The sequence below is a fragment of the Plodia interpunctella genome, chromosome 15 (assembly GCF_027563975.2).
Source record: "Plodia interpunctella isolate USDA-ARS_2022_Savannah chromosome 15, ilPloInte3.2, whole genome shotgun sequence".
NCBI lineage: Eukaryota > Metazoa > Arthropoda > Insecta > Lepidoptera > Pyralidae > Plodia > Plodia interpunctella.
Genome location: NC_071308.1, coordinates 5,348,911 through 5,361,946, shown reverse-complemented (window position 1 = coordinate 5,361,946; position 13,036 = coordinate 5,348,911). Strand labels below are relative to the sequence as shown.

The 13,036-nt window shown below is 33.0% G+C and overlaps 2 protein-coding genes across 14 annotated transcripts in view; one reads left to right on the top strand and one right to left on the bottom strand.

Moving 5' to 3' along the window:
* Window positions 1–13,036, top strand: part of SK (small conductance calcium-activated potassium channel) — a 167,822-nt gene that overhangs the window by 78,179 nt on the left and 76,607 nt on the right. For 9 of the 13 annotated variants that reach the window (XM_053755599.1, XM_053755598.1, XM_053755597.2 and 6 more), the window contains one exon: window positions 9,262–9,291. The exons of the other annotated variants lie outside the window; for them this stretch is intronic. In XM_053755599.1, the coding sequence (XP_053611574.1) occupies window positions 9,262–9,291 (30 nt within the window). The remainder of the gene's footprint in view (window positions 1–9,261; window positions 9,292–13,036) is intronic. 13 annotated transcript variants of the gene reach the window in all.
* On the bottom strand, window positions 1,625–4,214 carry LOC128675867 (uncharacterized). Its single transcript, XM_053755605.2, has 2 exons — window positions 4,053–4,214; window positions 1,625–3,772 (listed from the first exon to the last, which is right to left on the bottom strand). The coding sequence occupies exon 2, from the start codon at window positions 3,769–3,771 to the stop codon at window positions 1,831–1,833; it is 1,941 nt and encodes a 646-aa protein (XP_053611580.1). The 5' UTR covers window position 3,772; window positions 4,053–4,214; the 3' UTR covers window positions 1,625–1,830.

Genomic DNA, 13,036 nt, shown 5'->3' with positions numbered 1-13,036 from the left:
TGGGACACAAAATACAGGCTATTAAAAATGTTTTCTTTAGTAAGAAGTGTATAGGCTTTTACTAGAATATGGGTACAGCATGTCAAGTTGCCCTGAATAGATGTATATGCCGCAGTAATAGGGGCGAATTTGCAATTAATTTGAACGTCATTGTCTTGTAAAAAAAGGAGCCTAGATAATCCGAACCATTAACGTAAGTTGATCAGTATTATTTATAAACTGCATTGTTTTCACAATCTTTCAGATCTTGCGCGGTCCAATCGTACTGCGATCCTATCGTTATTCAATTGTTTTTATTATCTCCAGGATCAAATTAATCTACCCGCCACGCTTGTGTTTGTAATTAAATCCAGACAAAAGTATATACGAAAAGCAAATAATTGTACGTACAAATTTTAATTATAAGCTTTGTTTACAGCTCACATAGGTATTAAAAATATACAGTTTTTTTACGTAAACAAACCAAATACAATGATAACAAAAACAAATGTTGCTCATTAACCTCAGACCTCGCAAACAAGGAAATTATAAGATTAAACTCCAAATTAAGGAAAAATTATGAACAGGCCACATCAGTGTCTCACGCAATTCTCCTATCCTTAATGAAATATTAATCCCATGAAGTAGAAAAACGAGTATTAAGAATAGGGATATGCATAGTTTGCATAGATAGGTCCTTATGAATACAATTATAAGTTTACTTATAGCTGTGACAATGTATTTAATCTTTTGCTCAAAGATGGGTTTATGCTTAGTATTTTCACATGTAAATCAAATTCTGAGCAGCTGAATTTTTAGGAAGATATTGTGAATATATTACTCGTCGGTATAAATCCATATAGCAAAATAAAAATGGTAAAAATGTATTATAGTATTTAGAGCAACAAACAACTCCACTGATTTTGAAAAAAAAAACATATAACATAAAAATAAATAAATATGAAATTAAATTAGTCATTAGCTTCATACACAATTGGTTTTGAGCCAATATGATTAGGAAAGAAATTACTTAAGACTTATTACTTAAGATAATACGTTAGTCATCTCACGACACGACGATACATAACGACACATAGAAAAGGTCAAGAAAAAAGCTAACAAATTATGAGGCAAAGAGTCAAACGCAAAGAGTAATGGGAATATTATTGCTAGCAACTCTAGAGTAACAATTGTAGGGTCACAATCATACACAACCGTTTGACTTCGCGCAGCAGGGGCGAGCTATACTTATTAATGGAAATAGCGCGGGTTCAGACGAAGTTGGCTTTCATAAGGATTACTTGGTTTATTAAACGTTTGATTTATTTTGTTGTTTTTGATTATATAATAATAAAAAGTAGGGGAGACCGGGTACAAAAGTAACATTTTGTACTTTCGGCTTGGTTACTGATTGGTTTTTATAATTTGGATAAAATCGAAGTTGGCATATATAAATTTCATTTATAGTCTTTAATTAGAGTATCGAATTATCTTGTTATTACAAAATTTGTAGGACTTACAAAGGTTTTAAAAAAAAAGGTCAGTTGTTACTTTCGACCACGCTGGCAGGTCGATAGTAACAAGCTGTGGGTCGAAAGTAACAGGACGAAGTGGTTTCTAATCAATATAAAACGATATCTTTAATCAACAAATTATTTATTAGAAAAATTTGTATTAATAACACAAATAAACTTATGCCTTTTTATGCTCAAAAAATAATAGTTAATGAAAACAAAACAATATTTTAACTCCTCGTTACAAATAATTCTAGTTTTGGTATTGAGATCAATTATTAGGTAGGCTTACTAATTGTACTTATTATTTCTAATCAGACCATTCATTATCAGTCTTCTATTCAGACTCGCAGTTATGGCACACATAATTTTCATCATCATTGACGCATTCAACATGTGACCACATTTTACATTCCATACATTGTGTCCATTGTTCATTTGGTCGGCTACTGCTAAAACTTTCTAGACAAACAAGACAGAAGCAATCTTCGTCATCAGATTTATTATTTTCTTTATCTTCCTTCCTTGTCTTCTTTCCTTTTCCCTTTCCTTTTGTGGATATAAATTTCCTCTTGCGTTTTTCAGTTTCGGCTTGTAAAACCGTCTTCTTGGCTTTGTTTCTTTGTTTGTACTCTTCTTCAATTGCATTTTTTTCAGGCGTGTCCGTCAATATTGCTGTCTTTCGCTTCTTACGTCCTTTATTCGTAGCAGTTCTCGGACCTGCTTGTGGCAAAGGTCGAAGATCTTTAGGAGTAAAATTAAACGATTGAGAAGAGTTGATTTGTTGTAATCCACTCGGTCCTGGAACTGGCGAGTGAGATCTTTGGTCGGAAGCTGGGGTAGTTAATGAAGAATTACCTTCAGCAGATAACGTGCCCGGTAAATCTTGAGCAGACTGTGATTTGCTCGACAAATTAATACTGTCTGTAAGCTGGTCACTCGATGTTGGAAGAACGTCTGCTGAAGTTTCTGAAGCAACTTCTTTTGTAGACGTTACATCAAAACTGGGCAATGGATCAGTTGGTGGAATTTCAATATTAATTTGTAATGGACGGTCAGTTACTGATGATGGTGCAAAGTCGACAGCAGTAAAAATATTTCTATTAAATGGGCTTATACCGGTACAGGTAAATCCGGCAATGGCATTTCTATCAGTTACAGAAAAAGGAAATGCTTCTCTAACAATCCCTGGAATGTAATGGATGGTCATTGTTTGGCCAGGATGATTTCGCATCCAGTTGTCTGTAGCGGTATTTATCATTTTCTTAAATGGTCCAAATACTGCTCTGTCCAGAGGTTGAAGTTTATGTGTGCAGTGAGGTGGAAACGACAACAATACTATACCATTCATTTTGCAGAAATCTAGAGCTAGGATCGATATATGCGAAGCATGATTATCAAGCAGTAACAAACATTTTTGCTCAACCGTTGGTTTTACTTGTTTTTTGAAATGTTCTAGAAATAGCAAAAATTCTGCTTCCTGCATCCATCCACTATTATTGCCAGCTCCAGCACATCCTACAGGACCTTCTCGTATCATGTGGTCTTGGTATCGCTTTAGTGGAAATACAAAAAAAGGAGGAATGTGTCCTCCTTGAGCATTAATTGCGACCGCAACAGTTACTAATCTTCCACGTTCTGCTGAGGTTACTGCACCTACTTGCTTAATACCTTTTTGAGCTATAATCTTGCTAGGTTTCTGAACAGTGGTCACCCCCGTTTCATCCATATTCCAGATATCTTTTGGTTCAAAATTGTACCTGTCCATAACGTTACCAAGGTTATCGAAAAACTTATTTACATTGTGTTCATTAAAACTTGAGGCCCTGGACAGACTTGTTGCTTGAGGACTCCTCAAAGAAAGGCTTGGATGTCGCTTTAAAAAACCCGTCAACCATTCCTTACCTGCCATTTGAGTGTCATGCCACTTATCAGGAAATTTTTTTTTGTTTTTGTTCGCCAACTCGTATGCCAGTTTACGAACTTCACATGGAGATAATCCAAAATAAACTCCAGAGCATTCAATCAAATAGTCCTGTAAAGTTTTTTCCTCGTCAGAACTAAAAACACGGTTGACAGAACGGTAGCCAACAACTGCATTAGTATTCCCTGCCTTAACTTTTTTTATGTATCTGTATAACGTTACATGGCAAACGTTATATTTTCTTGCTAAGGCTCTTATTTTTGTGCCTTCCTTGCAATGCTCTTCAGCTGCTTTTCGGTAAACTTCCATATCAGTAGTTCCTCGTGAGGTGTTTCTGATTCGATGTCGCGGCATTCTGTGAAAATAATTGTATGCATTAAAATATTATTCTCAGTTAATTAGAAGGGGGACAAAAGTAACATGTTACTTTCGTACTCATAGGCCTATGTTACTTTTGTACCCAATCACATTTTTGTCGAAACTTGAAACATAACCTTCGAACGCAACGGGCTAGACAAAAACGAATTATAACACTGTACAATCAATTTGATCAAGAATCACAATGTAAATCATCAGAATATTATCACTATTTTATACTACGTAAACATTAAACAAGTAAATGCAAAAAAACTTACTTTTCATTCGTAAAATCACGTAGCGTCCTCTAACACAACATCACTGCGCGTGGCGCTCGCGGCGACTGAATACAGTTGAGGGGGGTACGAGGGGCTATCACCTGACGGCAGCGAAGCGGCGTTGCGATTATTAGACAAACCTACAGCGCATTTGTTACTTTTGACCCGCCGTTACTTTTATACCCGGTCTCCCCTACCTAGTTATATAACACCAATATTATAAATACGAAATTAAGTTTGATTGTTACCTCTTCAAATTCAAATTCAAATCATTTATTCAGAAATTAGACCTTCACAGGCACTTTTTCTCGTCAATCTTTATATTTATAGTTATTTCTCACAAGCTACAAACTACTTCACGTTCTATGTACTCAACCAATCTTCTTGAAATTTTGCATACATGTAGTTTGAAGTATGCACTTATGGTACCTTTCATCCTGGAAAATTAATGCGGGTGAAGCCGCGGACAATAAGGTAGCGATGTTATATTATTAAGAAAAAAAAAATATATAAATAATGGTATATTTAAAAAATGGTAAACCCTTCTGGCATGATATGGACCAACACTGTTTAAATGAGTTTTTTTCGGCGTTTCTTCTTAGCAGTGGTCATTCCGAAATGCTAGTAGTTTGTAGCTTTGGTAAATATTATTTAATTTAGAATATGAGGTGAAAAATTACCTGAGGTGAAGGCCTAATTTCTGAAAAGATTTGATTTTAATTTTGCTACTTTTTGGGAAGACGTGAGATGTCAATGGCATTCAACAACGAGAAGACACGTTGTTGAATGCCATTTACACGAAAAGAAGACTGTAAGAGCGTGGTCCTCGAGTTTAGCAACTTCTGGCTCTGTCTATGCCATAAGGGTAATGAATCTGTAACAATTTTTAAAACTATATTTTGACTAATATTTATTGTTTCTAATGTAAGGAGCACACAAAGTGAAATCCGATCCGTGTTTGTAAAGGTCTAATTTAGGAATTATAAATTTCTATTTTCAATTAGCTTTTCTATCTCTGTTTAGAACCTATCTACTCCCTTTCCTTGGTGAGGTTATTACTGCACTCATCCTTTCTGAAATGTTGAAAATATAGTTCATATTTTAAAAAGTTTGGCAGAGCACCTTTCTTTTCCAGTATAAACTTGGAGATGGTGCCATACATTCAATAGATGTGACAAATAATGAAAAGTTTTTGGAATTTTGCCACCAGTCTTTCTATATTACTCTTCAGCCATAAAATGGCCATCAGTACATTTTTTTGAAAGAATTTTCGAAAAGTTTTTACTTTTTAAGCTAACGTCCCACAAAATGTAGATGAATATAAGTTACACTCAACAGTTTAAATATAAAATAAAATAAAAAAAGTTTGTTTGCCCAAATTATATAAATTATATTAATATTTTTGTGGGCTATCAGCCCATGCTCTCAATAATTGTTTACAAGTTTGTATGTATATATTTATAGATATTATATCCGTAACTTGCAAACCGCGTTATTAGCTAACTATGTGGTTAATTTGATCAACGCACCCACTTTTCACCTGTCGTATGCAGATCACTGTTTAATATTATACGTATCATTATAAGTTCTATCTACGTCATATCAAATTGCCTCGTACCTATTTACTTATATTGTAATAGATATTGGGTTTATTAGATTTATTTATGTAAATACCTAATATTAAAATGGCGTTTACGGATATATGGATGGATGGAGTGAATGTGTAAGGAATGGAAAATAATGTGTAAGGACCTAGTATCAAAATTGAGTTTTGTATGGGAGGTACAAAATGTCGAATATTTTTTAACATATGTAGAAATAGTTGTATAAATTTGAATAATGTACCAATAATCGAATAAAATTAAAATTCTCTATTTTACTCAGATCATATGTCAGCTATTAGATCTGCGAAGTTGCTCGTGTGTACAAGTAGCTCTTATTACCTAGACTTGTTTAGAATTATTGGTACTTCGGCAAAGGTAGGGACCTAATAAAAATCATATACAACCGGGACGTAAAAATGAATATCGTAATAATGTTAGCAATTTCTAAGACAAAGGGCAATAAATAAATTTATTACAACGACAAACGGCTGAAGAGTTATGACAAATATAAGATGCTCTAATAAATGGTGTGTATGTTTTTAACGTCCTAACTCATAAACTTGAAATGCGTTTTGTAAGTTTATTGTTAAAAGAATCGGTTCCGTTACCTTCGATATAAAAAATGGGGAATTACACAATATTTCTAAAGTCATATAAATGGTTAACAACACAACCATGTTGAGCCCATATGGACTTGCGGAGAAGAATTTATATTGGATGATTAGCATTATAAAAGTAAATTAAGAAAACTAAGAAATTGAACTTACAGAGCGTAAATGCGCTTATTTATGAATCTAATACAATATAATGAAACAATGTTGTTCAAGAGAATGCTTGACTATGGTTTGATTATTAAGGATGCCGAAGACCGTACAAATAGTTGAAGAAAAAGTAGGAAATTGAGCTCCTACGCCTGACAACTAATGAACCAGGTAAACACTCAGATAAGAGAGAAACAGCATAACGAATTAATGATGAAGGGAAAATCAATACTAAATAAATTAAAAATAAATCGACGTCGTTGTGGAATACCATGATTGATCATGTCGGGACGATCTAGACAAGTTTCAGCGCGATTGGCAATAATTGGCTCAATACAGAATTCTATTGAAGACAAAAGGACGCCCAGCAGACACATAAATGGACAAAGGAAAAAAATCTCTAAAAACAAATAAGTTAAATGCAGTTAAACGTCATCGTTACAAATGATAGAAACGAGCGCACGATAGACGTCTAGACGAAGGAGCTAAATGTGTAGTAAATCCAACCAAGAGTACGTGAGTATGGACAAGGCTCAAATCCGTAGACTATAGGTAACATTTGAGCTTGGCTGTTTGGCAATGGGCCAAAAATGCACTAGTGCAGAAACACTTAGCGTCAACCGTTGGAATTCCAACTTTTCATATTGTTCTCAATGGGATCCGGAGTTTTCTGAGGCAGTCGATTTTAATGCTCCAACTTTACTTATTTCTTCTTTATGAATTAGATTTATGCATTATATGAGCCAAGTTATAATATAAGTCTATCTATTACACAATTATAATTGCGAATTTGCGATAAATTTGAGAATGTTGGATTGCTGTTGAAAGAGATTTCTTAGAACTTGGTTTAAAATTATAAAAGAGATATACTGCTGATGAACGTTGTTGTTGATCACATGATTTGCTAGTAAAATCATATACATAAAGTTTCAGTTCATGATAAAATAAACTAGAAAATACAACTAGACAAAAAACTGACATAAAAACACTGGCTAATGGAATCATAGCTCTAAAACTTGATAAAATACGACCTCTATTTCAACACAAACATAAAAAATAGAGAGAATGCCATAAAAACCACTGGCGGACTTCGATAATGACACTCTCTCCGGTATAAAGACCTCTCTGGGTGTCGATTCTGCTAACATTGAGACATAATCGCATCTCAATAGTAGTCCTTATTGTTTGGGAATAAATGCCTATATATAATTGATACGCTATTTCATGTAACGTTACTAGAATAACTACTCTAACTTCGAATGGCTTTAACTTATAACTTTGTTACTTTCAATATTATTCAACTGTGTATGGAGCAATATTTTTCAGTGCTCAGAAATTTGTAGAGAAGTAAGTTAATTTTTATTTTTGCGATTTACACTCCTCTTTGTTTAATTTCAGTCAAATTAGTAGTTGAAAATAAATAAAAAAAGAAATTTCATGTATATTTAGTGCTGTTTCAACATGAAATGTTCTGTTTCACCACACACATTGTAATAACTTTTGTATATATATATATATATATATATATATATATATATATATATATATATATATATATATATATATATATATATATATATATATATATATATATATATATATATATATATATATATATATATATATATATTATAACTAAATGCCTTAATAAAACCATTGGCTGACAAAGCTACCGATTTGAATTTTGAAACTTTGGCAAACTTAAAATTTAGAAGTAGGGTTAAATTTTGTTTTATAAATTAAGTCAATAGAGAGATTAAAATTTTGCCTCCATTCAACGTCGAATTTGCATTTTAAGAAATACTTTAGCATGGGCTTGGATTAATTTGATTCTGCTTCTACGTGCCAATGTACACAACGGCTTTTAGTTATGTTTTGAATGTCTTCACGCTATTTTTGCAAATAATAATATGCTTTTACGAGTATACACAATTTTTTTAAATTACACTGAAGGGCTTTGTGCACGATTTTATCGTTGCATGTATTATATGGCTTGTCAATGAAATGGTCAAAAATACACGTTTTGAGATATGAACATATTTGATAAATTCTTATATCATTTTGGTTTCGAAGATATACTTATAGGTTGGGATTTCACTAAAACTAACTAAAATTTAGAGTGGGTTGCACAAGTCACATTTTACGTTAACTTTAACCTGCTCCCAAAAACGCAAAGTACTGTAACGATTGTTCTTCGTTCGAAATGCAATAAAGAGGATTTTAAAATGTAATGAAGGAATATCATTTAATTCATCCCCCTCCAGAAAGTAATGATTCTAGTTGATTTCATTTTGAAAACTTCTTTATTGCATTTCGAACGAAGAACAGAAAACAAACAAGATTTTATTTGATGTATGTTTTGACGCAGTCAGCCCCCAGAGCTGAATAAGATTAATTGTGTGTAAAAAAAGTATTAAAATTATATCTGATAATAATATATTTTAATTAATAAGCGATCCAATCGTTGCAGTACCTATGCCATTTTGTCTAAACGTCAGCGGCGCGCAGGTCAAAGTCAACTTCAAAGTTGACTTGTGCAACTCACTCTTAGTCATGTGTTCCTATTTTGTTTCGCTCCACAAAGCACTGTTTAAGTGGATTCGCAGCCCTACTATTTTTTATGTTGTTGCGTACAATCTTCATACAAACGACCTACGGCTTCTCTTTGTTGAAATACCTCAATAATTAATTAATTTAATTTTCAGATTTCGGTGTTTTTATCTATATTTTTGTGTTCGTATTGCACTTGCTTGGCACTTTCGCTTATATGTTCTAACGTTTTAGACGAAACAAAAATATGTCGATCGCTATCATTATTATAAGTATCTTTGAATTCTGTTCTAGGCCTGTGCTACTCGGGATCAGATGTCACAGGTAATTTTATAGAGGTTTTTAGTTTTATATTACATTACAATAATATATTTCACGAAACTGCACAATACTTTTAGTGAACTCTCTCTCTGACTTGATAATTTTATTTATAAAATATTAATCTGAGGAACTAAGATTAAATCAAATGTAGCTAACTATGATTATAGTAAATGATGTTGTTTTTGTTGCCGAGGTGGTCCAGTAGTTAAGACATTCGCCTATATTAAAAAGGCTAAAGCACACTGGCTTACTGTTTAAATACCACGTAGGTTTTGTCACACTAGTGGGTGTTTCTCAGAGCGTTTAATTTTAGCAAAGACAAGAATTAATTTTACTATCTGACTTTAAAATTGTTAATCTGTTCTGTGGTGTTTCAATTTTATGAATGATTGATTTTGGAAATTATTCCTTCGTAGCATCGTAGGACTTAAGCGTCATACTGTCTCGAAAAGTATTACAAAGAAGATTGTTAGGTCTAAAAAATCTTTATTAGCGATGATATACTTGGTAAGAATATTGTCGTCATGTGATATGGTAGAAAATGAAAAATGAATGGAAACAAAAAAATCTGCATCGCGTCTGCACTTATATGCAGTCCTTTAAACTCATGCATTAAATATATGTTTCTCACATTTGTAAGACTTCGCAAGTGTCGCTGTACTTAATTACTTCAACAAATTGGATTACAACATTTTTTTCATACTTCCATGTTTTAATATTTTTTTAGAACACGTATCACCTGATTCATATAAACTTATATATTTTTATACATTCTGCCATGATTTAAAACCGTCAAAATTTAGTTTCTAATGTATAATCATTTCATAATCATGTTATATTACTATTACATTACATTTTCTATGCTATAATTTATATTACACGCTTGTTTTTTTTTACTAAAACATAAAAATACGTAATGAAAATATAACATTAATTGTTTGTTTTTGAAGCCCTTAAGAAACACAATCTAAACATTGGATATCAGGTGAGGAGGTCAAATAGGTTCTACTATTTATGCAAGTAAGATCAAGTGAAGGTATAGACTGCATGCGAAGCGTAAACATATATATTAGAACCAAGACGCGAAAAAGAGCCCAATTTTCCGTAAAGTGGGACGAGCGGTTGACCGATTAATTATTCGTTTGCCGGCTACGATCGTCGAGACTATGAGGCACGCCGACATCGATTCCCGATAGACGTTACGTAACTATAAGGCCCTATTTGCATCAAAACGTGAGGCGAGAATGGCTTGGCTTGGCACAAAAATCAAGACCAACTATGAATTAAAGCTTAGGAAATATTTAAATTACCATAGAAAATGAATTAATCACCTTTTGAATTCTTGTTGTACTTTGAACATAACCGGGCAATATTTTTGATTTGACGCCGTACAATTTGACGTTTTACAATCATCTGTGAATGAATCGTATCAATAAATAATAGTACTTCTCAAAATATAACAAATAATAATGTAGGTACATTTTTCGAACGATAGTTGGAATTGCCAAAACGCCCCTTACTAATGATAAATTTTTATATCGATATCAGCAAAAAATTTACTATTCCTTATTGTTGATCTCTAATAAATCAACCCAAGTGTAATTATTCAGACTGAACAATCATTAGATGATACTCAAATAAAAAATATCTTTTTTAGATAATAAAAAAATATGCACATTTTCCAGGTGATAATAGGACTTGCCGAAAGGCCCCTTTATTTATAGTTATTTTTATGACGTCGTCATTAAAAATGTACTGCATATTTTTTCAAATCCTACCTTGTATGGGCCAATTATACTTAATACAAACTTTCGATGTAAAAACAGCCTTCAGCTGTGTTGACATGACGCGACCAGCAGTGTTGGTCATTGGTTACAGTGGACACCGAACAAATTGCGTTGGTACAGACCGTGACATTCATTATTCAGCTCCTCGAGGTAACCGTTGTTGAGAGCAGAACACTCTTGTTTCTGGTCATTTGGATGATCATTTGTGTTAGAGTTTTAGGGTATATTCACACACTTGGTGTTATAATAAGGACAGTTGAATAAACATATTGACGTTTACAAGTTTCGACATCATATAGCCTTTCAGTTTCGCAACTCTCTGATTTGTCTACCCCGTAAGGGATTACGTATATGGTAACTGTAATAGGTCTTTATATAGAAAAGTGTAAAAACAACCGTAATTGTTTAAAAAAGCGAATAATATAATTATAATTATATTAAAAATTATACAAAAATTTTATAACTAAGTTCATTACATAATATGCTTAAATCGTGTTGACTTAAATTATATCTTACTAGCGACTTGTCCCGGCTTCGCTCGGGTACCATTATAAATTATATATCTAAACTTTCCTCAAGAAAAGCACTATCTAAACGCATAAAAATCCGTTTTTCAGTTTATTGCGAGCAGACAGAAAGACGCGAACTGTAAATTGCAAAGCGGAACTGTAAATTGAATCAACCTTTTTACGAACAGAAAAAAACATAAAATCAAATTAAAAGTAAACAATAGACGTGATTGGTTCAAGTCTTGCGGTCGTGAGAATTTTAGACAAATCGATTACTGCCCGCTAGAATCTCACAATAGCCTAGTTTTAACTTTTATAAATGCTTTCAAAGTCTGAGAAAATTGCATTCGAAGAAACGAATGTCTCCCAGATCGAATCGGATTATTTCAATCGTTCCGAACGATTCCCTTTACATTTTAAACTGGAACGCTATTGTTTTGGTAGGTTCCGAGACATAAATACGGCTTTTCTAAGGTTTTATTGGCAGCAATAGCAATCACAGCTAAACTGGCAAAATGTATCGATTGTGATAAATAAACATAGGTATTTTATTTTGGTCGCACTTTGTTGGAAATTGCAGTTTTAGAGATTCCCGGCTCAATGGAAGGTCATTCTATATCTTTTGAATATAGAACGGTATTATAGCAATATATGTAGGTCTCAAATATCCTGGATTTACTGCTTGTACTTTATATAAGATAGACGAAGGAAGACGACAAGAAAGGTTTGATGGATACGTGAATATTCATATTTATTGTTTATGACTACTATGATATAGATTTGACGTCCTACGTAGCGTAGTGGTGACCACACCCGTCCGCTACCTCAAGATCCTGGGTTCAATTCCCAGTGCGGGCAAATATTTGCACCTGTTGTGATCACAACAGGTGCAAATATTTGCCCGCACTGTATGTGTTGTGCTATTTTTGTGTTTGTGTCCATCGAACTATGTGGAACTATTGTCCTTGTGTGTTTATATGTATTTTTTGTTGATAGAACCAAATAGTATTTAGATCCTTTAAGGGAAAATCTAGTATGAAAGGATACATACATTTGGTTTTTCATTTTGGAACGAGAACAAAAAGTATACAATATTAGAAAAGCACATTTTTTTTGTAAATAATAAAATTGAACTTCTCGAAGTTCTTCTTCTTATTCTTCTTCTTCTCTGAACTTCGAAGTCGGGAACTACCTACGTAATTTGCTGGTTTACACAAAATATCTAGTTTGTACTCTCCATATTTTGGTCGTGATTTTAAATTATCTTTTTGGTTAATACCCCCTTTTAACAAGAGATGGGAGAGACGTAAAATCTCTCATAATAACATATTTTCGATGGCTTCGATAAAGTGCATATTGCAATATCTTTTTACTGTGAGTCATACTGCATAATTTTCATGAGCTATATATTTTATGAATGCATGACCCAAATACAAACAATAGAAGGCATAA

Bases quoted from the DNA above. Each gene is read 5' to 3' on its own strand.
- LOC128675867 (XM_053755605.2), bottom strand. From the start codon at position 3,771: ATGCCGCGACATCGAATCAGAAACACCTCACGAGGAACTACTGATATG.